At 48.4% G+C, this 25,349-nt stretch overlaps 2 protein-coding genes and 1 long non-coding RNA gene across 14 annotated transcripts in view; 2 read left to right on the top strand and 1 right to left on the bottom strand.

The window, feature by feature from the left end:
• Positions 1–12,777, top strand: part of LOC111849987 (fibrosin-1-like protein) — a 79,213-nt gene extending 66,436 nt beyond the window's left edge. For 3 of the 10 annotated variants that reach the window (XM_023823366.2, XM_023823371.2, XM_072714356.1), the window contains 14 exons: positions 1,137–1,185; positions 4,997–5,372; positions 5,495–5,739; positions 5,947–6,188; positions 6,779–6,826; positions 7,095–7,190; positions 7,549–7,605; positions 7,732–7,761; positions 8,053–8,124; positions 8,237–8,390; positions 8,941–9,018; positions 9,621–9,704; positions 10,192–10,402; positions 10,592–12,777. In XM_023823366.2, the coding sequence (XP_023679134.1) occupies positions 1,137–1,185; positions 4,997–5,372; positions 5,495–5,739; positions 5,947–6,188; positions 6,779–6,826; positions 7,095–7,190; positions 7,549–7,605; positions 7,732–7,761; positions 8,053–8,124; positions 8,237–8,390; positions 8,941–9,018; positions 9,621–9,704; positions 10,192–10,402; positions 10,592–11,675 (2,826 nt within the window). In that variant the 3' untranslated portion in view covers positions 11,676–12,777. Of the gene's footprint in view, positions 1–1,003; positions 1,026–1,136; positions 1,186–4,996; positions 5,373–5,494; positions 5,740–5,946; positions 6,189–6,778; positions 6,827–7,094; positions 7,191–7,548; positions 7,606–7,731; positions 7,762–8,052; positions 8,125–8,236; positions 8,391–8,940; positions 9,019–9,620; positions 9,705–10,191; positions 10,403–10,591 lie in introns of those variants that run through there. The other 7 variants (XM_072714357.1, XM_023823368.2, XM_023823369.2 and 4 more) reach the window with 7 other exon arrangements.
• A 717-nt stretch (positions 12,778–13,494) lies between these two features.
• Positions 13,495–14,868, bottom strand: LOC111849989 (uncharacterized). The gene is made up of 2 exons (XR_002839674.2): positions 14,616–14,868; positions 13,495–14,040 (listed from the first exon to the last, which is right to left on the bottom strand). It is a non-coding gene; the product is annotated as an uncharacterized lncRNA (long non-coding RNA).
• On the top strand, positions 14,004–24,915 carry LOC111849988 (ankyrin repeat and LEM domain-containing protein 2-like). Of its 3 annotated transcripts, none has more exons than XM_023823375.2 (13): positions 14,004–14,088; positions 15,850–16,260; positions 16,499–16,675; positions 17,670–17,863; positions 17,957–18,145; positions 18,619–18,741; positions 20,031–20,094; positions 20,171–20,352; positions 20,522–20,628; positions 22,564–22,742; positions 22,834–23,275; positions 23,363–23,494; positions 23,660–24,915. In XM_023823375.2, exons 2-13 carry the CDS (start codon positions 15,861–15,863, stop codon positions 23,805–23,807), a joined length of 2,337 nt encoding a protein of 778 aa, XP_023679143.1. In that variant the 5' UTR covers positions 14,004–14,088; positions 15,850–15,860; the 3' UTR covers positions 23,808–24,915. The 3 variants fall into 3 exon arrangements, with proteins under 3 accessions (XP_023679143.1, XP_023679146.1, XP_023679145.1); XM_023823378.2 differs by lacking the exon at positions 14,004–14,088 and adding an exon at positions 14,931–15,301; XM_023823377.2 differs by lacking the exon at positions 14,004–14,088 and adding an exon at positions 14,931–15,235.
• The last annotated feature ends 434 nt before the right edge of the window (positions 24,916–25,349 follow it).

The raw sequence follows: 25,349 nt of genomic DNA on the forward strand, positions 1-25,349 counted from the left end.
GTGACATATGTCTGTGGCCTGTAGCACCCGGTGGGATTTACCCCCCCTCCCCCAGCCACTCATGTTTGTCAGCGGCGAAACCCACACAGGATGTGGTGGAAGGTAACTGATAGCGGACAGCCAAGGCCGGACACCTGACTGACTGAGGACGCAGCGTTTCCCACAGTCCCCGATTCGGCAGATTGGGCCCGAGGGCCTCTCGGGTTTTGCTGCGTATGACATGCCTCTCAGTCTGCGGAGCGACTCCGAAGGGGCTGCTAGCTCCGGAAGAGTCCGGTCCAGCTTTTGGAGAGGAGCAGAGTATTAAACTCCCCTCAAAAGGCCATTAAAATTAGGATTCTGCTCACTGGAGGCCGTTGGAGGAAAAGGCCGTCTTGGTCACATGTTTTTCCTTTTTTTAACGCTGCGGTGGACGAGTGTGTCGCTCTCGGCGAAAGATTTTTATTTTTTTTCCTTCTCTATCCCACCCCTGAGAGTCTGAATCCCCCGAGAGCGTTCAGCCGTCCCTAAGGATATAGAGGAGAGCTGCCAGTTGTGCCATTCGGGGGAAGGGGGTTGGGTGCTTGAGGGAGATGGTCTGTTTTTGTCTTCCCTGCTGAATTCTGCCAGCTGGTGCCTCACTTCCCTGCCGTGGATGGTGCGACACTGCCCTCCGCTGGATCTCTCAGAAACTGCAGCTAGGGTCCTGTGTGGAGTTTCCCATGTATATGTTGGACTGGCAAAACCAAAGACTGGTGATGTTGGCAGAGTAGGGTGCTGTTTGGTTTGGGACGGTCCAGCAGAAGTCATCTGTTCCGGTCCATGACCTACATGACATATACATAAATAGCTTGCTGTTTTAGGTGTATGAATGGCCTCGCGTCTTCTGGATGGCAAGATCGATACAGGAAATGGCCCCTTGGCTCTACTTTGGTGGGGTATAAGTGTTCTGGAATATGAATCCTCTCCCATGTATGAAAAGTGAGATGGGGGGGGGGGGGTGGTGAGCAGCGTTGATCTAAGATGTCTCCTTCGTAGCAGAAATGGTACGATCTGCGGAAGATGAGTCGTCTTGCGTGCGCCAGGCGATTGCTGAGTCGGCCGCTTCCTTTCAACCTCGTGGCACTAACCTCCCCGCTCTCTCCTCTCGTTTTCAGGCATCCGATGTCGGATCAGAGAAGCTCTTCTCCCCCACGGTCAGCAGAGGTGAGGTTAAACCCTGCGGCGCTCTGAGACGTCTCTCTGGGCTGTGTGCGGTGGGAAGTCTGAATTTGCACTTAAGTTTTATTACATTGTGCTCAGTGAGTAAGAACAGTGGTGCTTTGGACTCTTGCGGGGTTCTAGGGATATCACTCTTGCTGGGTTCTAGGGATATCACTCTTGCGGGGTTCTAGGGATATCACTCTTGCGGGGTTCTAGGGACATCACTCTTGCGGGGAGACATGAAATGCACCTTTTTTTATGTTGCTATTTAAAACTGACACAGCGAGGTCGACTCCGCATCCACGCCGATGGTTTGGAAGAGAGTAGGACATCGATGAGCAACGCACTTGCCATTGTTAGCCGGATGCGTACATCTGAGTTAGACACGGCTCATGAATCGTGTCAGTTTGTGAAGCTGTTTGTGTTTTATTATTAATTTTTACATTTTCATTTATCTGTGATGTGAGCCGAGTCTCAGCAGGTGCTGGAATCTTAATCAGGCGTGTTCAAACAAACTCGTATTCCTCTCTCTAAATATTTACCGGCCTTTTTATGCTGATCCGTTGTTACGGTGACAGTAATTAAGCTTTGTCTCCCATCTGAGTGTTTGTCTTCCAATTAAGAGCAGAAGAGCGGGGCAGAGCTGGCCGGGGGGGTGCAGTGATCAGCAAATGTGGGCTCTTTGCTTGTGATTCACATTGCTTCACCCCCCCATGTTGCGCTTCATTCCCATTTTCACACAGCAGGTTGTGTAACGAAGGCACTTTGCTTTGCAGTAGCAGTCTGTGTTAATGCACAGTCAGCAACCTCGTCATGTGACACGAGGGCTCATCCTGATTGGTTCTTGGATTTTGATGTCTGCCAGAGAAGTGAGGTCGCTCACTAGGCAGCCGTATGAGTGCACAGGCAAGGTGCAGGGTGTACGTAGGCGAGCAGAGCGATGTGGGGGGGGGGGGGGATGTTTTTCCCATAAGCTTTGCTTGAGGCCTGTGCCGGGGGTGTGCAAGCATTTGTCAGTCAGCAGCGGAGTGTGCGGCAAGTTGCCTGCGGGGGCGTTTAATCTCCGATAGGATTTGCAGCCCAGTGTTACCGATTAATTTTGAGCCTTTGTGCATGCCGTCCAAGTGGCACGATATGGTTGGCGCAGATGCTAGCAGCTCGGAACCGTGCCAGAAGGCTTAGGAAGCTTGGCAGCAGATGGTGTTTGAAGCCTGACTTAATAGGTTGTTTCTTTTGAACGTATTGGTCTCCTCCCCAGGAGCGCAGACTCTGGGTGGGGGGGGCAGCCGTGGGCCGCGGCGCACGTTTGGTTTGTGGAGATCACAACGCCTACAGGTTCACTTTGCTGGGGCACTTTGGGATTTGTCAGCATTGGTGATCCTTGGTTGATCTGGCTTTCCAGCGGGAGATCAAGCCTTATTTTGTTGATTTGGGGTGAATTACAGAAACCCCACACACACACACACACACACACACAGTCATGTGACACTATGGCTGAGCAGTTAACCAAAAGTGGATTGATACAGACATTTAGAACCTCTAACCCACTTATTTTTGCTCATGTCGGTCAAATCTGTTCCCTGATTGTGTATATTCATAAACTTAAAACAATACTATATTATGTCCTACTGAACATTAATCGGCGTTCACTCAAAGTGAAGCTGGTGTTGGTGACATGAGTACAAACGCCGGGCCAATGAACTGACCTCACCCCAAGCAGCTTGTACGGAAAAAGAATGTCCCTGTGAAGATGACACTGAACAAACACAAGTCACATGTAAACTCTGCAGAAAAACGATTTCGGCAACCAAAGATAACACCACCGATTTGTTCGATCACAGTAACATCCAGTTATAACGGACTTCAAGGGACCTGGCAAAACAGTCCGTTACATCCAGAGTTGCTGTATGCCCAGAACACAACTACAGGACACCATTTACTCATGCCACACCTCAGCAGACACACTTGTGGTATAGATTATTATATTGTACATGTAGTAATCGGCCAACTTTACCTGACCAGAGGCGTGACTTAATAATCCCGACTCCGTATCTGCGCTGGATATCACCGGCACGCCACACGCCTTGTAGGCGGAGCCTGCATGTCCGTTATAGCCGAACAAAACTACAGCTAAAAGCGGCCCAAATTGTTTGTCGTTATAATCGAAATTTCGTTATATGCGAGTCCGCTATATCCGATGCTTTTCTGCGTGTTCGTAAAGGCGCGCGGTCGGGACCAGCGGACCTCGTCCGTTATAGACGATATTCCGTTATAAGCGAGTCCACGATAACGGGATTTTGCTGTACTTGATACATAAACACTTTATCAAATACAATTATTTCAAATTAAATGTGTCCTTTTTCACAAGATGTTTTCATTTTGACCATATTGTGCTTTTCGAAATATTCACTAAATAGCCATAAATAGTCTATGTGTATTTCCTTAAATTATTTTTAAATCACAAAGAGATGCACTGCTTCATTAGAAAAAGTATCCCAGCTTTAATAGTTCAGCATATTTAGGAGAACTATGAGGGCAGTGTAAAAGAAATCGAGGTAAAATTTTGAAATAATCACGATATTGATTTGAAGTCCTATCGTCCAGCCCTATGCGACACGTTTAGCCTTAGGTCAGTAAGTCCCTTGGATCGCGGAGGTCGACCTAGTCGTCTTTTCGGAGATGATGTTCTGTCGGTGTGGCTAGTCTTCCCCCAAAGCGAGCATCAACCCGGCGATCACCCACAAGCGCGCCTCCTCCGAACCGCTGTCACTTTGGGGGGTTGGGGCGAGATGGAGCGAGGGCCTGGGGGTGGATGAGAGCCTGTTGTGCTGTGATGAAGCGGCCGTCACGGGCAGGAGGGGGCCTTCTGTCACTGATGTCCGGAGAGCCGCCCCCGGGAGAGGAAAAGCTATTACGTCCCTCCCAGCATGCACCACGGCTTGCCGGCGCCCTCAGCCAGCTCCTGCCAGTAATGACTGTGATTTCCCCGTGGTACTCGCAGTGCTTTGGGCACCGGCCATGTGCCATGTTGCCACGGTAGCACTGGCTTTGCGGTTAGAAGCGATGCTCTTTTTTTAGGTGTCATTGGGGACGCCGGTTCTCAGCAGGCTGTGGTGAAATTACTGAGGAATCGCAGGAGAGCTGAGTGTGAGCAGTGCGTGTGTCTGTGTGAACCCCGTTCCCGATTAAGTCGGGGTCTCCTAAGCCCCAGAGCGTGATTAAACGGGTGGGGGGGGTGTTTTTTAAAGGTATTTGAGGTTCCAGTGGCTCGTCAGGCCTGTTAATGTCCGACAGGAGCTCGTCGTTGCAGGACGACCGCGGCCCGTGGGCTGAGGTCAACGAGCCTCGCCTTTCTGTACGATGCTTCTGCCGCTCGCGTTTTGCAAAAAGACGCTAGAGGGTTCACCTTGACCTGCGGCTTCGGAAAGCTCATTAGACTCGCTTGGATTGGCTGTCCCTGTGGGCGGGACATCACCTGACTAGCAGTCATTCACCACTGGGGCAATGTGTGGCTCCGTGGGCTAAGCCTCTGTGTCTGTCAGAAGGTCGCCGGTTCGAGCCCAGCCTCGGCATGTATGTGGCTCCTTGTCTAAGGCCCTTGACCCCCAGCTCCCTGGGTGCTGCTAGGGGGGGTGGCTGCCCGCCCTTTACAGCCAGCTTACTGTCACCCACAGAGAGCAAGTTGAGGGAGGCATAAAGAGAATTTCCCCATGGGGATCAGTAAAGTATCAGTGTTATTTATTACATCACATTGTGCCATAACAACCATAACAGTCGCCCCCAGTTTGATGTCGGCGTGTTTTGTGGCGCACAGGCCTGACCGCGAATGAGACCCGCGACTCCAAGACCTGCAGCTCCGCCCAGGTATCGGGCCTCCAGCGCAGCCAGGAGCAGAGCAGCGAGGTGCCGTTCGGCCCCCCCATCGCCAGTCCCACCCTCGCCTCCCCGCCTACCGGCTCGCCGGCCCCCGCGGCCGCCGCCGCTCCGCCCCCCGCCACTCGCGCGCTTTCGCCGCCTCCACGGCCAATCAAGAAGGAGGTGGCTGCCTCGGCGGCCACGCCCCCCCTCGTGAAGTCCCAATCGCAGCCTCAACCGGGGCAGCGGGTCCCGCCTCCTCAGCGACACGCCCTGGCTGTACCCAGCCACCTGTCACACTCGTCTCTGCAGTACGACAGTCCTCACAGTGTCAGGTGAGTGTCTCCCTGTCCTGCCCCCTGACCTCCGTGACCCTGTGACACCTGTTCTCTCTCTCTCGCGCTGCCTATTGATGATTTAAATGCCCCCCCCCCCTTTTTCTCCCACGCCCCCACAGCAGCAGTGGCAGCTCTGCAGGCATTGGCCCTTCCCGGCACCACGCCTCCTCGTCCCACCACGCGGTGAGCCGCGCCTCCCCCTCTGCTGCTCCCACACTTGCCATCTCCAGCCTCCCAGGCTACTCCCTGCCGAGCCCCGCCCACCGGCACCCGGCCATGTTTGTGAGCCCCACCCCGCTGCCACCACCTCCGACCCTACCGACCAATGGCATCGCGGGACACCACCCTGGTGCAGGCTATCCCGGTAAGCAGAGCCTCCCAAAGCTGAAGGGTCAGCGTGAGGTCAGCAGGGGTGACTCCCAGCATTCTCTGCTGCTGGTGACTGATGACTCTGATTGGTGCATGACCACATACCACTGTGAACTCCTTATATGGGAAGCCTCCCCTTTTGGGGGGGGGGGCGGGGCATGTGCTTCTCCCTACTAAGCCCCACCCCTTCCTTCCTCTCCAGAGCACAACCTTCTGCGGCAGGAGCTGAACAGCCGCTTCCTGGTTCAGTCTTCGGATCGCAGCGGCGCTCCGCCCACCCCCTCCCTCCTGCGTGCTGAGTTCCACCAGCACCAGCACACGCACCAGCACCAGCACCAGCACACCCACCAGCACACCTTCACGCCCTACCCCGGAGGCCTGCCCCCGGCCACCATCATCACTCCCCCTGCGGCACCGCCCATGGTGCGTACCCGGGCCCAAAACGTGAGGATAAGTAGCCCCCCCCCCCCCACAAAGAAACCAGGGTAACGGCACCAAGGGGAGTGCATGTGTAGGTGGGGCCTTAGTCGCATGTGTGGGAGATCCAGGGCCTTCCTCAGCTTATAGGCACCTCTGGCTGTTTAAAGCTTAAACACCGTCACAAGCTCTCCTTGCTTTGGTTATTTAACGGGAGCTGGAGAGTATAGCAGAAAAGTAGGCTTTAATGGGGGTGGTGTGTGACTGAGACACTGCCCCCAGGTAAGGCGTAAGCCAGCCTCTGTTCGGACTCCGGAAACAGCGACATAGCATAGCATAAAAGCATACCCCGTAGTCCCTTCCACAAGGGGGCGATAGCGAGTCTATTCTGTTCTGTTTCGCAAAGCATGGATTCTTGTCATCTTGGCTTTTCTGAGAGCCCTGCGCCCCCATTTCTGGCAGCATGCTTGTCTGGGCGTGGGCGTTTGCGGCAGGTCGACCGGCGAAGCCTGACCCGCAATCAGCTCAGCACTCAATGTTCACAATGTCTGCCCGTTATCCGGACTCCGCAATGGCATCTTCGCTGACGCGATTCTCCCCCGTCTTCTGTCTTCCAGTTTGACAAGTATGCTCCGAAGCTGGACAGCCCGTTCCTGAGGCACAGCGTGAGTCCCGTTGGGGGGGCATGCCGGCGTCTCCTCTCTCAGACAGGACCTGGTGCTGGGATGAGAGGAGCTGTCTCTTCTCTCCTTGTTGACGGTTGTTGCGTTGATGCACGGGGGGGGGGGGGGGGCGCTGTTTAATGAGCGCCAGCGTAGGTTCACAGACTCCTAGAGGGGGTTGCGTTTGGCAGCGTGAATAACATGCTTGCAGGGGCAGGAAGTCAGCAGACTGCCAGGGGGGGTCTGACAGCTCCTTTCTGCCCCCTTCCAGTTTTTCCCCACCTGCCCCCCAGGGATGCCAGGCCTGGGCCCTCTGCTGCCCCATGCTGGACCCTTCAGCCAACTGCAGGGGGCCTTTCAGCCCAAGGTGAGTCTCTCCGACGTGCGGAACCAGAACCACCAGAACAGTCAGCACGGTGTCAGTGGCAGCTACACCCACAGAGCGGGGGGCCGGGGGGGCCGGGGGGCGGGGGGGGCCGGTGTTGGGCGGGGGCTGTGAAGCATGCTTATTCCTTAAGACCCTTCTGCTAGTATAGTGGTGTTTGTGGTCGTACTACTGCTTTTCTTATATTCCCTGCAAACTTTTTAATTTGCAATAGTCAGTCAGTCAGGCATTTTGGATATATCTCATATTTTCTTACTTTTGGACATTTCATGCTCATATAATATACAGGCCAAATTCTTGTACTTTGGTTAAGACGCGTGTGCGTTTCTGTGTGTGCCAGGACATCGGCGTGCGGCCTGGGGCGGCCCCCCACACACTGCTGCAGAAGGACCCCCGGGTGAGGCCCCCAACACGTCCGCCGAGCTCCCGCGCTCGTCCTGCAGGGTGACCTTCCCTGTGACACCCTGTCTTTAATTCCTGTCATTATCAAAAACTCATGACGCTTCTTTCTGTCTCATCACAGGTGTCAGACCCCTTCAGGACGTTGGTCAGGGTAAGGACGACTCCATTTTCTCACCATCTGTGGGCTGCCGTCCATGTTCCCCGGTCAATGGAGGTGTCCTTTGGACACTTGTCCTGGAGGCAAATTTTCATTTTAGGGGGTGGTTTGGGGAAACGAATTAATATTCATGAGAAAAGCTACCTGATTGGTCGGTGAGCTCTAAGGCATTCACTGGTCAATCAGGTAGCGCTTCTTATGAATATTAATGAGTTTTCCAGAAGTACCCTGTAAAATGAAGGTCTCACTGACTTGTGTCATTTCTGTCCCTCTTGGCTCTTCCAGAAGCCGGGGAAGTGGTGTGCTCTCCACGTGCAGATCGCTTGGAAGATTCACCAGCATCAGCAGAAAATGAAGGTGAGTGGGAGGGGGGAGGGGCACTGATGGGCGGGGCTAGCACAGGTTGCTATGACACATGGCACCCCTGCCTTCCTCTCTGCCTTACTCTGTGCCCCCTTTGTGTTACCAGCAGATGCAGCTGGAGCCCCACAAACTGGACCTGAGCGGGAAGCTGGACTTGCTGAGCCGCTCACCAGGCCCCGCCGCGGTCTTCCCGGGGCTGCCGTACCCCCACGAACTGGCCCGACCTCTCTTTTCCTCCTCAGGTCAGGGGCCTAGACACAGTAGGTCTTTTTCTCCCTGCATTTCCCTGTACTGACTAAGGATGGCGCTATTATTACTGACCCAGTGTCTCCAAACGCATTAGACATATCCGGGCTTGCGTTCTGGTCATTGCCTAAAATGTTATTTGTTGCCGTTTGCTTTTGTTGCCTAGTCAACAGAATGATTTAATGCAGCTTGTAATTTTATTTTGAGTCTAACAGGAACAATTCAGCTTAAGAATAAGGGTCACAGCCTGGCCCTGCTAGGAGTTAATGTACTTAAATGTCCCGATAGCCACTGGCGCAAGCTTCACCATGGAAGCGAAACCAGAATTAGCGTTAATTCAACAAGAAGTGAAACGATTGAAGATTTATTTGCAAATAAAGACCAGCAATGTGGTCTTCCAGGGGGGGGAATCCATAGAACAGCTATGATATGCAGTGAGTCAGAAGCTAAAGCATCCCTTGCTGTCAAACCAAGACCATCCACCAGGGGGCATAATGGTGTAGTATGTGTTGTCAGAGTGGGCTGCTGTGCAGGTTACCTGAGCTGTTGCTCTGCCCCCTACAGGTTCCGGCCATCCTGCGGCGTCCCCGTATGGCCCCTCCCCCCATCACAGCCACTTCCTTCCCACCAGTGCCCTGGCAGGTGAGACACTCCCCACTCCCGCTGAAGGTAGCGACCAGGTTCAGGAAGGGATGCTTTGGCTTGTTGCCATTTTCTCGTCGTCATGGTAACCGGCCAGCACGCCCATGTCTGCTTTGAGATGCTCGCCGCGTCTCCCTCTCTAGCTGGGAATTCGTCAGTTGATCAAGGGTCATATCTGTCACCGAACGCTCGACATCGACAGCCATGAACTTCAGCTTTGGCTCCCAGAAAAGCACACTTCAGCATTTACGCAGCTTACTGATTTGACGTGTGGGTCCAGTGAATACGACTCTGCTGGCATATTAGAACAGAGGAGGTTTCTGAACCCCTGCCGGACCTTGTAGCTACAAAGAGCATTTAAGAAAATCATCCAAAAACCAGAAATAGCAGTTGAAACTTTTCCAGGTCAGCAGTAGACTGCAGACTGTAGGACGCCGCTTCGTTGACGTGACGTCAGTTGGGGTCGGTGATCCAACTGCTGATTAGAACCTGGAGGGAAGAGCTTCTCGTAAATCGAAAAGCCAAGAAGCGACTCTCCCGTAGGATGGCTGAGGTGGGGGGGGGGCCTTTCATAGCTAACCCCCCTATCTGGCATTTTGCAGATCCTCTCAGTCGCTCTGGTACCTTTGGTGGCCTCGGCACCCTTTCAGCCAACGCGTTCGGAGGACTGGGCAGCCCCTCCCTGGGTAAGCGCCAGCCCCCGTCCTGCCCCAGGTAGGCAGGTACCGCTTCCTCTAGGTGAGGCTGCGGAGGTGGGCCGGTCCTCAGCAGTCTTAGAGACCAGTTAAAAGCAATCGGATCAAACTAGACCCTAAGCTCAATCCCATTAAAACCCCAAATCTGGCTTCACTGGGTCAACTTCTGCACTCATTGGCTATGAGTCACTCAACACGTCAGTTCTTAGTAATGTCCAAGGCTGAAAGTCTCTTCACAATCGAGGGATGAAGATTCGTTATGCAGTTGTATGCAGTGCTCAACGGCAATTCTCTAATTGGTAATTGGTGTGAACTGTGTGCCCCCTTCTGGTTGTGATCGGGAATGCATATAAGCCTTGCACAATCCTGTGAAAATAAATCGGTACTTAACCTAACGCCCAGTCAGCCAGCTCGTAATATCAGAGCTGGCATTGCTGAAGGCTTCCTGTTGACGGCATGCTGTTCTCCTCCTTCAAAGCCTCTGCTGGCGTCTTCGCACACAAGGAGGCCCACGGGCTGCCGGCTTTTGGCAGCCCTCACCACGACCCCTGGAACCGGCTCCACCGGACCCCCTCGTCTTTCCCCACACCCCCGCAGTGGCCCAAGCCTGAGCCGGAGCGGAGCCGCTCAGAGAAGGAGTCAGAGAAAAGGGAGTCGTCCATCGCCAAGGAGGAAAGGGAGCGAGAGAGGTCAGTGCTGCCCCCTAACAGGGAAATGAAGAACTGCAGTTTTTTTTCCCTCCCTCTGAAGATGTACATAGTTTATATTTGTACATAAGTATTTGTTCTTCACTAAGGTGTTAGGATTTCTTATTTAGTGTTTTTAATTAGCTGGATATATGATATAATACATTCTCCCTCCTCTCTGTCACTGCTCAGGGACTCCCGTCACTCCACCCGCTCGTCCCCTGCCTCCACCCCAGCGAGCTACCAGATCAGCAGTCTGATCCGCAGCAGCAGCGCCAGCGACATGGGCCGCCACCAGGGCGGCGGTGTAGAGCGGCATCGCGAGGCTGACAGGGAGCCACTGGAGCGCCAGAGGGATCTGGACGTCAAGGTGAAGGAGAGCCAGGAGCGGCGCCCTTCGCCGGGCACCAAGCCCGTCCTGCCGGAGACGCACGCTCCACCCAAGGACCCGCCCTCCGGGGATGTGCTACACTATGCCAAGCATGAGCTGAAGATCAAGGAAGAGCGCAAAGACGAGCAGGAAGTGCCGACGGGCAGCTCGGACTCGGCCCCCCGGCCTCTCCCCGCTCACCACCTCCCCCGGCACTCCCAGGCCTCGCCCCGCTGCAGCGACCCCTCCATACCCAGCTCCCTCCACGGTCCCCACCTGCCACACTCGCTGCCCCTCCCTCTAGGCCCCATGCACACCATGGGCAGCCTCAGCAGCCTGGACCGTGCCCGCATGCCCCACTTCCTGGGGGTGAGCCCGCTGCCCGCCAGCCGCGAGCGCCTGCCCCACCCAGCCTTCGCCTGGGGGAGCCCCCTGCGAGAGGCTTACCACAGTCTGGACCTGCAGCGGCGGCTGGAGCTGCCGGGCCAGCGCTTCCAGGCCCTGTACGACTCGGAGCGGCCGTTCCGGGACCGTGAGCCACACGATTACTCGCACCACGAGCAGCAGCTGCTGGAGGTTCGGCGGGAACAGGAGCGGGACCGTCTGCGGCTGCGGGAGGAGCTGGACCGGGCCCGACTGCACCAGCTGCACCAGTCACCGATGGAGGGCCACCTGCCCCACATGCCGCCCTTCATGTCGGCGCTGGGGGGCCTGCACTACCCCAGGCTGAGTCCATCCGCCCCTCACAGCGGGCTCCTCAACCGGACGCCGCCCACCGCCACGCTGGGGGCCCCCCCGCCCCTGGTTCCCGCTGGGAGTGGCCGGCCCACCTCCCCCCGCAGAACTGTCCCGGACCCTCGCGACTACTCCCCCTCCCGCAGCCACAAGGAGGTGGAGGCGCGGTAGCCGTGGCCGGCCACCGAACACGGACTCTCCTTAACGGCGTTTCAGTGACGGAGCGCAGTACGTGAGCCACAGGTCTGCGGGATACACTGACAAACGTATCGTGTCACACAGGTGACAAACAGTGGCTGTGGGCCTCAGAGAGACACTTCACAAAATACCTTCTATACATGACTAAAACTTGATAGTAATATATCAATCTTCTCAAACTTTTTTTTTTTTTACCTTTCACATGCAAAGTGAATTTCTGAATACTGAATAATGTAAATTTCTTATCCTCAGTGTACAGTCATTTATATGAATTTGTACTTTTTTGCAGAATTCACTTCAGCTGTACTTTATTTGCGTCTTTAATATAAGATCTTTCATTATTTATCCGAGGGAGACACTGTCTCGCTGACAGTGCTTTTTATTTTTATTTTACAGTGTTTGGTACATGGAAATTACTCTGACAAAGTAAAAAATTTTGTTCTTCTTTTTGCCTAATTTAGATATGCAGACAAATCAATGTTAAAGTATCTTATTTAGTTTCTGTAAAAAAAAAAAAAAAAAAGACAAAAGAAATGTGTATATGTTGTGGATAGGATACAAATCCAGTTGATTGGGCTTTTTAATTGTTTCTAGATGAACACCAGTTGCAACCATTGGATAGGTTACCATGGTTACCGGAGGGACAGACAGCTCTAAACTCATTGGAAGACTGGGGGGGGGCCGCTGTACATTGTGACCTTCCATCTATGCAAAGCCGGCACCATAACGTCCTGATAGGTGAACATGGGGGAGGGGCGCGCTCCACTTACAGCTGGAAGATGGAAGCACAAGTTGGACTTCTTGGCCATGGGCGGGAGCTGAACAGGAACAGGAACAGGAACAGGAACAGGAACAGGAACAGGAACACCCTCGCAGTCCCGGAGAAACCGACAGCAAGGGGAGACACTGGCGGGCGGCAGTAGACTCTGTGTCAACCTTGTGGTTATGTGGTGTTTTGCTTAGACTCCTGTATACGAGCTTTAGATGTGCAAACAAAAAAAAGGAAATTTACAAGGCAAAAAAGGAAAAAAAGTATGATGGTAATTATGAAATAAAAGTTTGATTTAACACCTGCTTTGTTGAGCCTATGGGTGGTAATTTGGCTAACTGTGTTGAGACTGCAGGGAAGTGTCTGGAAATGTTACAGTTAGGGTCCAAAAGCATTACCGATTTTGTTAATATTGTCTATGATCCAAACATTATTCTGTACTGACTGCACTGTAAGTAATTATTAATATCTACTATCATTAAATGTTAGTTGTGATACTTAACACAACTGTTTAACCCCTATAAGAGCGGCTGTAAATATTTTTATGGAAATGCATTTACATGTAAGAGGATGCCTAAGGTAATTTTACCTGTGTTATTATGCATAGAAATAAGTAACAGCTTTGATCTCAGATATATTTTCAAAATGCTGTTGCCTGCATTTTCTGGGAGTCTAGTCTTCACAAAAAATAGAGCAGACTGGACTCTCTGAATCTGCATCTCCAGTCCAAAGGAAACTTTTGGGTCATTTGAAAGAGCAGGTTAAGTTTTGTAAGTGAGTAGTGCTGTCCCCCGTGGGATGTGAGCCTACAGCCTTCTGGTCTTTGACCAATGTTATTCAATGCCTCTTTGTACAGCAGCATCCAAGGCTACTTTCCTGACTTGGCTCAGAATCTAATTGGTGCTCAATGTCTGAGCCTTTATTTGTGTTGAAATGTAGCAACTTCCATGCTTTTAAAATCCACCAAGAAATCTTTTCTCTTCACTAACAGTGGGGGAAATTCAATGGATGCACATAATGATAGAAAATGTTAAACTACTTTGTTACTTTAATTGATAATTGATTACAACATTACTAAATATGTGTATTAAACACATTATTCCCGAATGTTTTAATTTCAGCGATTCAGCTCTTAAAAGTAAGACTCCTCTGGGGATGATGATGATGATAATTGATCCCCTCGGAGAAGTTCTTTTTTCACCTCCCCCATCTTGCTCTCTGTATGTGACAGTGAGCTGAGCACAAAGGGCAGCTACCTGTTGCGGCGCTCGGGGAGCTGCACCTTAAGGGCCTTTCTCAAGGACCCACAGACTTGCTGAAGCCGTGCTGGAACCTTCCGATCACAGGCACAAATGTTTAGCCGCACACTGCCCTCACCGACGCAATGAGTTTGGAAAAATTGTAAAACGAGGTTTAGTATCCACGATAGGGCCACTTCCTGTATTTCAGTTGAAGTTAGTGCCTAGTATTTTCATGGGACGGTTTTTATGAGTTGGAAGCATGTCGTCGTAACTCCCGGTGGGGGGCGGTGTTTCCATATCGGTGCAAAGACGGAGTTCCGGGAAAAATCTGTAGAGCAGAAGAAGAAGGAGGTGGACATGTGAAAGACTGACACTGGTAAATCGCTTCGACGTACACATTCACATAAACGATCGGCATAAAGTCGACCTTATACCAAGAAGTCGTCCAAAAACCAAATAGCGAGTAAAACTAACGATTAGCCAAAATTACAAAAAATCGTGCAATATCCGTATGCCATTTGACACCGTTCTGATTTATGGTTTCATTTTTCCCCATCTGTTGTCGTTGGATAGAGAACGGAGTTATGGTTTAGTTATACGTTAGCTATACAACGGACGTATTACAATAATCGTTGTGACAACTCGAAACCGTACACCATAAGGTAGCCTGTATAGCTAAGACATGTTAATTATAATTATTAAAAGTGACACTCAACTGGCGTTACATTTTTCTTATGTCGTTAATTACAAGTATATTGGGAGTAAATGAGTATTGTAATCAGTACTTAGTAATTAGATTTTTTTTTCTTGTGTTTTTTAAGGTCGTTTTTAAAAAAAAAAAATCTGTGATCCCCAGCCATTAACACCGCGTTTCAATTGCCAGTGACCAGGACAGAGATTTACCATGAATCCGTCTTTCGGTGACTCACAGTTATACTACGCACGTATAAAAGTGACGCAAAATTCGCTTGGAAATGCAATATCGTGTATATATATAACGTAAGTGATCATAATCATCAAGATTCCTGCCTACGGGAAGGTCCATTGTCACCCATCACCGAGGCACTCGTATGTATTTCGAATATATATAAATATTACTAAAACGAAGTCACGGTCACTGCTGTACGGCTCCTTCTCCGTTCTCAGACCTGGCAACCCCACCCACGTGTCAAATACCTTTCCTGAGCGCAGGAACCGCCCCTCCGCACTGCGCATGCGCATGCTCTGTGATATTTCTATTGCGTATTCTTTTCAGGGTCCTGCCTGGCTGTGTAGACCTTTATAGTTTCTAGGAATACATCGTAAATCACCCACCGACAGTTCTGCTGTTTGTCATCGCTGCTTAGGAAAATAGGGTGTTTCGGGTGCCATTAAAACGCAAGTGTTGACAGTTATCAGAAATAGGATGCGCGAGGGGGATCCGAAGAATGCAACTAAGTTAGGTTCTGGACCGATAGCGATGACATGCATCAAATAAGGGAGCTTAACTGATTTAATAAACATCCGACTGATATGATCTCCTAGTAAGGAAAGTAGGTACTCATTCGTACACTTGCATTTTCTGGGACAGGTGTACTTTGTCATTAATTGTAAGTACAGTTGTCTGTTAATTGGTTTAAGCATGCTTCTTCGTTATTTTGTCATTTAAGTGTCCATACCTACCTCGTCAATTTTAGACAAACAGTTCTAAACTGTTTTCTGGTAACGGAAAATGCTCATTAAGCTCTTAATAGTGGACAGTCGACATTCAGATGCTTATGTTGATTTAATTTGTAAGGGGTTGCTGTCTCTCACGCATCTGGCGTGACACTCACGCTTTCAGACTCCCATGCTCACGCAGAAATATTACAGGAAATTTATATCATTCCATTATAAATCTAAAATTAGCTACATCAAAAGCATTGGAGAAGTTTGCAAACACTACAGACTATTTACATAGTAATAAAACTCATACATACATGTCAGTGTGTGTGCAGACTTGTCTGGAATTGAAAATCTCACTCCAGCTAGCTGACAAAAGTTGGCAACTTTGCTTTTAAGCTTCAGTCAGAAGGCTTATGAATATTTCATTAAAAAATAATTTTCCAAAGTTTTCTTTCATAGGAACAAAGCATTGAGTGTATAACCCACCCCCCAGGTACAAACCTCATGGAGACTGTCTTGAGCCGGCTCCGGACCCTGGGCCCGGATGAGCTCCGCATGGAGATCATCAACGCGGGCCTCAAGTGTGGCCCCATCACGGCCACCACCAGAGCCCTCTTTGAGAAAAAGCTAGCCAGTTCTATCCTGGAGAGCCAGAGAAGTGATGGAGAAGCATCGGAGCTGAACAGCAACACAGACGCCTCTCCGTCAAACATGTGCGATGGGGGAGACTTTGGCTACAGCCTGGGGCTGAACCCCCCTGAGGAGCCGTCTATGGCCAGACTAGACATAGCAACCAGCTGTGTCAACACAGAGGATGGATTTACCCCCCAGAGGGACAGGCATGAATCTCCTTCCCAGTTCTACGGGGTGTGTCCCCCCATGCTTGATGTAATTCTTGACGATGGTGAGTCCCTTTGCTGTTCCACTGTGAAGTGGTATTTCAGATGTCTGAAAGGAAAATGGCTTCCTGATTTGTTTCCACATATATGAGAGAAAAAGTGAGATCATTCAGAACAGTACCATACTAATTTGGTGGTGTTTGGTCTCAGGCAGTCTGTGTAGCCTGAGTGATACTTAAAGAGTAGAAAGAGTTTAGGAGCCTGATTTGGGTGATACCATCTACTTGCACCCCCCCCCCACAGAGACAGTCCACGTTTATGAAAATAAGAAAGATGCGATGAAGGCTGTGAAGAAGATGAAGGGAGCCCGTTTCAAAATCTTCTCCAGCCGAGAAGCTGCTGAAAAGTTTGCCAGAGGCAGCAGCGAGAGCTCTTCCTCACCTTGCGGGACAGCGCCAGACCTGTCTCCGAGGAAGCCAGGTCAGCGATCTGGACGTGCCGGGATTTTCCTTTATCCTCTTCTACGTTTGTCCTTGAACTGGCTGACATTTTCAAAAGCTGTGCTAAACTACCCAACTGTTAGTAAAATATGTGTAAGCGAAATATGGAATGCTCTGATTTGCCCTTCGAAAAACTATTCCCCTGCCTCGGTGATGGAAGAATGCAGCAGGTGTATCTTGGCTAGGGGTGTAACGATACACCAAAGGCACGATTCGGTTCGGTTCACGGTTTTGGAGCCTCGGTTCTGTTTGCTGTGGGTTTAGGGTTGATGTCATCTAAACAGCAATGCTAAGGAACAATAGATTCACTTAATAACAAGAACAACTAAACTTTTTCTTTATTAACTTTGCCATCACATTTTTAGTACAGTCAGGATACCTGAGTAAACAACAAAAATTAAATAAATACCTCCAATATAGACTAGTCAGAAAAAAACAATTCTAATACTAACTTTAGAATATAATATTTAGAACAAAATTTAGAACAAAAGCTCATCATTACTAATACAATTTAATCAAATGTGATAAAATAAAGATGTGTTTAAATTGGTTAAATTAGTTAGAGACAAGTGACGTCAACCTCAACAATGGGCAGCAGGGGGCGTGAGAGTACCGCGGTACGCCACGAGAGTTTCGCGATACGTATCGTGGTTGGTGTATCGCGATATTTCGGTTCGGTTTGTAATATCGTTACACCCCTAATCTTGGCAATATTTTGTTTCTATAAAGACAGTCTCACTGTCATTAAAGGAAACAGTGTAAACCAGCTGGGCACAGAGATCAAGTTCTTTTAAACCAGTAATTAAACTTAGCAGTGTGCTCTGCTTGTAAGCTGAATTTATCTTTTGCATATTGTTTCCTAATAACCTTGATTCAGGGGTGTAAATATTTGAGCGGCGTGACTTTTGAAGCTCTGGTGCCATGAAGTGAAGCATGGGTTTGGCGATACCTGTGTGACATCTCTGTCCCGTTAGATGAGCCGCCCAATCCAGAGGTGGAGCACCTAAATGGGGAGAAGGCAAACAACTACAAGACCCCACGCACACAGGACCTGACTGGCAAGCTGAGGAAAGCCGTTGAGAATGGGGACTGGGCAGCCTTCAGCGAATTAGTGTGGAGCAATCCTCGCTACCTCATTGGTTCAGGAGACAATCCCACTATAGTGCAGGTACAGAAGGATACAGTCTCCATGGCAACATATACAGCATTACCAGTTATGATGCACAGGGCTATGTTACCAATAGCCACTTGGATTTTGCAGGAGGGCTGCCGGTACAACATCATGCACGTGGCTGCCAAGGAGAACCAGCCTGGTATTGCACAGCTTCTCCTGGACACCCTGGAGAACCCAGAATTCATGCGTCACATGTACCCTGACGACAAGGAAGACATGCTGAGGAACCGGATCCGCTATGTTGTAGACCTGTACCTCAACACTCCTGACAAAGCAGTGAGTATTCACTGATACCACAACACTTCTGACAAAGCAGTGAGTACTCAGTAATACCTCAATACTCCTGACAAAGAATTCAGTACTCACTTAAACCTCAACACGCTTCACAAAGCAGTGAGTATTCACTAAAACCTCAACACGCCTGACGAAGCAGTGAGTACTCACTAAAACCTCAACACGTCTGACGAAGCATTGAGTACTCACTAAAACCGCAACACTTCTGACTATGAGTACTCACTGATACCGCAACACTCCTGACAAAGCCATAAGTACTCATCTGTTTCTCAACATCTTCGACAAAGTAGTGAACACTCATCTGTATCTCAACACCCATGACAAAGCAGTGAATACTTACTGGTACCTCAACATCCCTGATAAAGTAGCCAGTACCCACCTGTACCTTGATACCTCCAGTAGAGCAGTTATTGTGATGCTGAAATGTCATTCTGGTATGTCTCCTACTCCTTCAGGCTTTTGAAACTCCACTTCACTTCGCCTGCAAGTTTGGGTGTCCTGAGGTGGTGAAAGTACTGTGCTCACATCCAGATACTGACAAAAACTGCAAAAACAAGTACAGCCAGAAACCCTTCAGTGTAAGTGGGCCTGAACACACAATACATTACAGGGCTTAGCCTCCAGTGTTTATTGTATTGAGTAAGGATGTCCCAATCCAAACTCAAGTATCGGATTGGGAGCCAATCTCTGCATTTTTTAATTGATCAGTATTGACTGTATTGAGTACAAGCCTTAGCCTGATCCTTTGTTTTAAGTCAGTGGTCACACAGGTATCATAAACTGAGAGCGTGTGATGTTATACACAGAGGACAAGCCTCTGAAATGTCTGCAGTGTGCGTATAGTGTAAAATGAAAACCAAAAGGCGTCCGATAGCCCCTTGTAATGTCTGCAATATAAGCATTTCACGAGGCGGTAGAAACGGACCTGCGTTCAATACTACTTTAGTACTTAATGCTAATTTAATATGGTACCAAAAAAAAAAAATATTTTAATGTAAACTTCTTTATAACAAAAGAGTGCCTTGCGATTTTATTTGGATATTCAGGTTTTACCTTTGCTCCCCCAATACGTAGCACCTGATTTTTTCCATGTTTAAGCTGCTGTCCCACTTTCAAGTGGAATTCGTATTTCCGTTGTTCTGGATGTTCTGTGTATAGTTTTTCTGTGATGCTGCACTAAGTGGAATTGTGATTCTTATTTGTTGTGAGTGTGAATATTTATGTTAAGCAAGTTGAAGTGGAGTTTTGATTATATTACTCATTTTGAGTTTTCTAGTTTTACTGCTGTAATAATAATAATAATAATAATAATTGATACTTTATTGATCCCCGTGGGGAAATTGTTTTTACGCCTCCCTCAACTTGCTCTTTGTAGAGCAAGCTGTCCGCGAAGGGCAGCCACCCGTAGTGGCGCCCAGGGAGCTGGGGATTGAGGGTCTTGCTCAAGGACCCGCAGACGTGCTGAGGCTGGGCTTGAACCGGCGACCTTGTGATTACAGGCACACGGCTTAGCCCACTAAGCTAATTGGAATTATGCTGCACTAATTGGAATTGAGGGAACTATTTATATCTTTTAGTCTGTTTACCTTGTTATTTTGAAGAAAAAAACCTTAGTGTACTACAGAGGTATTCAATTGTGATTATACAATATACAATTAATTGATTTTAATACCTTTAATGTACTTGAAGTGTGCACTGTGCAACTGTGGCCTATTATCTAGGAAAATATAGGTATTGGATCGGGACTCTGTGTCAACAGATACTACATAATAAATGACTTTCATTGGTATTGGGGCAAAAAAACTTGATCAGGAAATCTCTAGTATTCAGTACTCACCATCTGAAATAATTTTGCTTTTTTTCACAGGTCATTTGTGAAAGGAAAAATAAAACTCAGGAAATAAAACAAAAGATTAAAGAATACCTGGAAGGTAAATATCCAGGGTCATTCATACTGGGAGAGGTATTTGACATAGTTCTTCATCTGGACATCTTTTCTCAAATCAGATCAGTACTATGTACCCTTACTGAGGGCCACAGACAATTCCTCCCAGCCTGTGATTGGAGCTCCCCAGTCACCTGAGCATCTGGATCAAGTTCCTCATTGGCTGGGTCCTGAACTACAAGGAAATCCCAAAGATCCTGTCATGACAGTTAGAGCTGTTGCTGGTCCACTCAGCCAGACAAAGGTAGCATCATTAACTTTGTGTCTGTAGGTTTCCTGTTTTATTACAAAATTTATTTGATTTGTTGGTACAGGAATTGTTGTAAATGTCCAGATGCATGTAGAATACAGGACACTGAAGTAGATGTAGATGTTTCTGCAGTTTATGAATGGATTAATTTTTTTTACTGCAGGCTGAGGAGTTTCGCAAGACGTGGAAAAATCCCCCCAGAGACCGGGCCTCGTATTTCCACCACATTCTTAAGTCTGACCCTAACCGTGGTGCAGAACGAGTTGGCAGGTGTGTGGAGAGTAAAGAAGGTTGAAAACAATAATAACTGACTATCGAAATTCTCTTTACGCCTCTCCCAGCTTGCTCTATGTTGATGAGAGCAAGCTGACCGCAATGGGCAGCCACCTGTAGCGGCGCCCAGGGAGCTGAGGATTAAGGGCCTTGCTCAAGGAGCCACAGACGTGCCGAAGCCGTGCTCGAACCGGCGACCTTCTGATCATGGGCACACAGGCTTAGCTCATTGAGCGACACGCTGCCCCCAAATGGGTGCAGGAAAGTCTTGAAAACAGAAAACAACCTGCGTGACACGTGTATGGTCATCTGATGACTATTTTGAGTCCGCTGTCAAAGTCCTTGCCTAATTAACTCCGAGCTGCCATTGGGTGTACAGTCATGTGAAAACGGAGGTACATTCTCTTTCAGTTCTAAGGTTTTATGTATCAGGACATAATAAAAAATAATCTGGTCCTTAGCGCGTCTTAAAATTAGGTAAATGCAACCTCAGATGAACAACAACACATGACATATTACACTGTGTCATCCTTACTGCTTCTATAGGAATTAAGAGGGTAAATAGCAGCCAGGTGATGCTAACGAAATGCACTTGATTAATTGATCGTCAGCAAGTGTGACCTCCTGTATAAAAACAGAAGTTTACTGGTCTGGACCATTCAGGTGTGTGTTACCACAATGCTAAGGAGGAAAGACATCAGCAATGATCTTAGAGAAGCAATTGTTGCTGCCCATCAATCTGAGAATGGCCATTTCCAAGTAATTTGAAGTCTGTCATTTTACAGTGAGAAAGATTATTCACAAATGGAAAGCATTCAAGACAGTTGCCAATTTTCCCAGGAGTGGACGTCCCAGCAAATGCACCCCAAGGGCAGACCATTCAATGCTGAGAGAAACTGCAAAAAGCCCAAGAGCTCCATCTCAGACTCTACAGGCCTCAGTTAGCATGTTAAATGAGTTCATGACAGTACAATTAGAAAAAGACTGAAAAAGTGTGGCTTGTTTGGGAGGGTTGCCAGGAGCCTATTCTCTCTAAAAAGAACATGGCAGCACGGCTTCGGTTTGCAAAGTTGCATCTGAACAAACCACAAGACTTCTGGAACAATGTCCTTTGGACAGACGAGACCAAAGTGGAGATATTGGCGAAAACGACCTCAGGTGAAAACCAAACGCAGAATATGAGGACAATCACCTCATACCAACTGTGAAGCATGGTGGTGGAGGGGTGATGAATCTGGCTTGTTTTGCAGCCACAGGACCTGGGCACCTTGTAGTCATTGAGTCGACCATGAACTCCTCTGTATACCACAGTATTGTAGAGTTAGATGTGAGGTTTTTTCAGCTTGGCTGAAATTTGGTCATGCAACAGGACAACAATCCAAAGCACAATCTACAACAGAATGGCTGATAAAGAAAATCAAGATGTTGCAATGGCCCAGTCAAAGTTCAGACCTCAACCCGATTGAAATGCTGTGGCGGGACATTAACAGAGCTGTCCATAAACGAATGCCCACAAACCTCAATGAACTGAAGCAACGCTGTAAAGTAGAGTAGGCCAAAATACATCCACAATGTTCTGAGAGACTGATAGTCATGCAGGAAACAATTACTTCAAGTTATTGCTGCTAACGGTGGTTTTAAAAACTATTGAATCATGTACTTAGTTTTTCACACGCGGGCTCTCAATTTTGGCTTCATTTTTGTTAAATAATGTCACAGTGAAATCTGTGTGTTTTGCATCTGAGGTTAGTTTTAAATGATTTTAGAATCTGGTAAGGACCGGATTTTTCTTTTTAAAATGACACATAAAACCATTGAACTGAAAGATGATGTACTTTTTTTCACATGACTACCTAGAGTTTACTGACCAGCACTGGACAATGAACCTCTAACTGATGTTATCTTGGGGCCTGGGGGGGGGCTCTTCAACAGGGAACTGGCTCATGAATTGGGTTACCTCTGGGAGGAGTACTGGGAGTTTCTGGGCACCTTTGTCAATCTGGCTGCTGCGGATGGCCTGGAGGTGCTGGAGGGATATCTGAACAAGAAGGATTACAGTGAGGCAGATTCAGAGGAGACCAGGAAGAGCAGGACCGGTGATTGCATTAAAGGTATTCATGTGGCAAGCAGTTTTAGCCACTGTGTATTAAATTTCCATGATAAGACTCTTATCTAGCAACTTTGGCTCATCGTGTGTCCTAGGAAAGACACGAAACATTTGCAACTCCATCTCTGTGGGGGCTTTTCTGGATGAGAACAGCCCACATGAAGATGCCCAGGAGATTCGGAAAGATGCCACCATGAGGAGCTCCGGCGGCTTCCCCTCCCCAGTCAGCAACCTCATGGCAGAATTCGAGAAGGCATCTGTGCTGGACTCGGAAAGGCCTTCAGACAGGACCTGCGAGGGGGACCGGGAGGACGGTGAGTCCGAGGACACGTCCAGTGTCAGCTCTGAGGAGTACTTCACGGCGGAGGACGAGGAGGGCGAGGATGACGAGGCCCCTACGAATGCTCTTCAGAATCGTAAGCCAAGTAAGGATGGCTCCGAATCCTCCAGCTCTTCATACAGATCCCTGCACGGCTCACAGGAAGACCTCACAGTCAGGACAACGCCACCTGTTAGACAGGGTCTTTTCATTGAGGGGTAAGTCAACAAAAAACAGTTTCAACTCCCAGATATCCCTGCACCCGTTTTCTCTTTAAAGTAAATACAGCTTGCTTTTCCTCCCAGTGAGTCTCCCACCAAGCTGGACATTGAGGTCTTGTCCGCTCTCAAAGGCGTAGACATTGACCCACGAAAGTATCCTTGCGTTGACAAGTGGAAAAGCACAATCCAGGGCTTCACATCTTCTCAAATGCAGAGGTGAGTCAGCTTCAGCTTTCCTGCATTACTCCTGCAAACTTGTACCCTCCCTGCCATGTACAGTGTTGATTCTGCATGTAGAAGTTCCTCGATTGTCTCTCCTAAGTTATCGGCTTCATCTATGATACAGATGACGATGTTGATGGTCGTTTTTTTTTTTTTTAGCTGGCCTAGCCCGGTGGGGGAGAAAAACTGGCCCAGGACTCCAGGCTCACCCTGTAGCCCCACCCTTTCCCCTGGCAGTCCCAATCCTACCCGCTACAACCACATCCATCGCCTTTACCAAAGCCACTTCCATCACTCTCCGGGCTGATCATCGGTCCAGCCTGGCCAGACAGCTGGCTTTCGTCACTGTTACGCCAGCAATTATTTTGTTTTTAATTTGACATTTTATAAAGATGTTTAGATCAACAGTCTATTTAGATACTGCTAAAATGTACCATATTGGTTTTTAATTCTAAATAGGAAATACATTTAGAGGGTAAAAAATAGCCTTAAGGCTTGAGTTACTGGGCATGGCTTTATTTAGTGTTTGTTTCAGGGACTGGCCACTATGACCAGTTTGCAATTTCTGAATCCCAGGAGAGAAACGTAAATGATACCTTTTGAGAAAGGTAACAAAAAACTTTTGTTTTCAGCTGTTTTGATGAGTATGTTGACTAAAGGGTGTCAAGCTATAAACGTTAAGTGGTGCCCTTGAAGAAGAGTGGAGACTTAGTAGGTGACATAAAGGAGATCAATAGTGTCTCATCAAGCAGTCACAGCTTCTAACAGGAACCACACAATATGTACATTTTATAAAAGCTTTTGTTTTATTTTAAAACAATGCTGTTATTTAAGTGTAGTTTTGCCTTTATGCAGGTGTTCTCATTAGTGCACTGCAAGTAGTCACTGTCACTTCACTGCCTTTGAGGTGGCACACAAACTGATTTTTTACATAGAGGTGAAAGTTTACAAATGTGTAGTAAGCGCTAAGATACCAGGAAGTGATGTAATATGAAGACAGGTCTGTCTCTTGGGCACCACCTTCCACTTTGAGATGGAACATAATTGTGACCGTACGTCCACTGTAATGCCCAGGCTCAGCTTGATTGGCTGAAGGCAGTGCAGAACTGACCAGGATGTTTCATTACAAAGATTAGTTTACTTAACTTGGACTCTTAAACCCTAAATGGCACAGAAGTTTTGTTGAATTTAACTGAAACTCAGAATCTATCATTTAATTTTTAAAGCTAGAGTCTGTTTCGACCTTCTAGTAGAATATTTTATTGCAGAACATTACAGCATTATTTTTTAGGATTCAGTCTGACCATTTGTACTTTTTGTTAGTGCCTGTAGTGTCCTTTTCTTGGGGGGGGATGCATAAATCAGTCTATTTACATGTTGGATGTGAGGCTGTAATAATACACTTACCCAAACAATTCCAGTGTAAGGCACGTGTTTGAAAGCAGGGGTCTCTCTTTGGGGAGCAGTTTGTTATGAAACGTCACCGGTTTCATCCTGTTCTAAGTGTGTAAGCGCTGCTCACTTCCTGGAGCAGTTTGCTTACGGCAGGGCCTTTGCTGCCATATGTTCTATTATTATTAAACCTTATTCTAACGGGTCTGGATGCTGTTCAGCCAAATGACTATTTCAATATTAGTCTAAATACTAGAACTGGTGGCCATAAGTGGAAATTAGCGGGAGAACATTTTAAAACAAATTTGAGGAAGCACTTCTTTACACAGCGTGTAGTCAGAGTATGGAATAGTCTTCCTGCTATTGTAGTGGAAGCTAAAACCATGGGTTCCTTTAAATCAGAGCTAGATAAGATTTTAACAACTCTGAGATATTAGCTAAGTTCTCCCCAAACGAG

This window comes from Paramormyrops kingsleyae, chromosome 7 (assembly GCF_048594095.1).
Source record: "Paramormyrops kingsleyae isolate MSU_618 chromosome 7, PKINGS_0.4, whole genome shotgun sequence".
In the NCBI taxonomy this organism is placed as follows: Eukaryota; Metazoa; Chordata; class Actinopteri; order Osteoglossiformes; family Mormyridae; genus Paramormyrops; species Paramormyrops kingsleyae.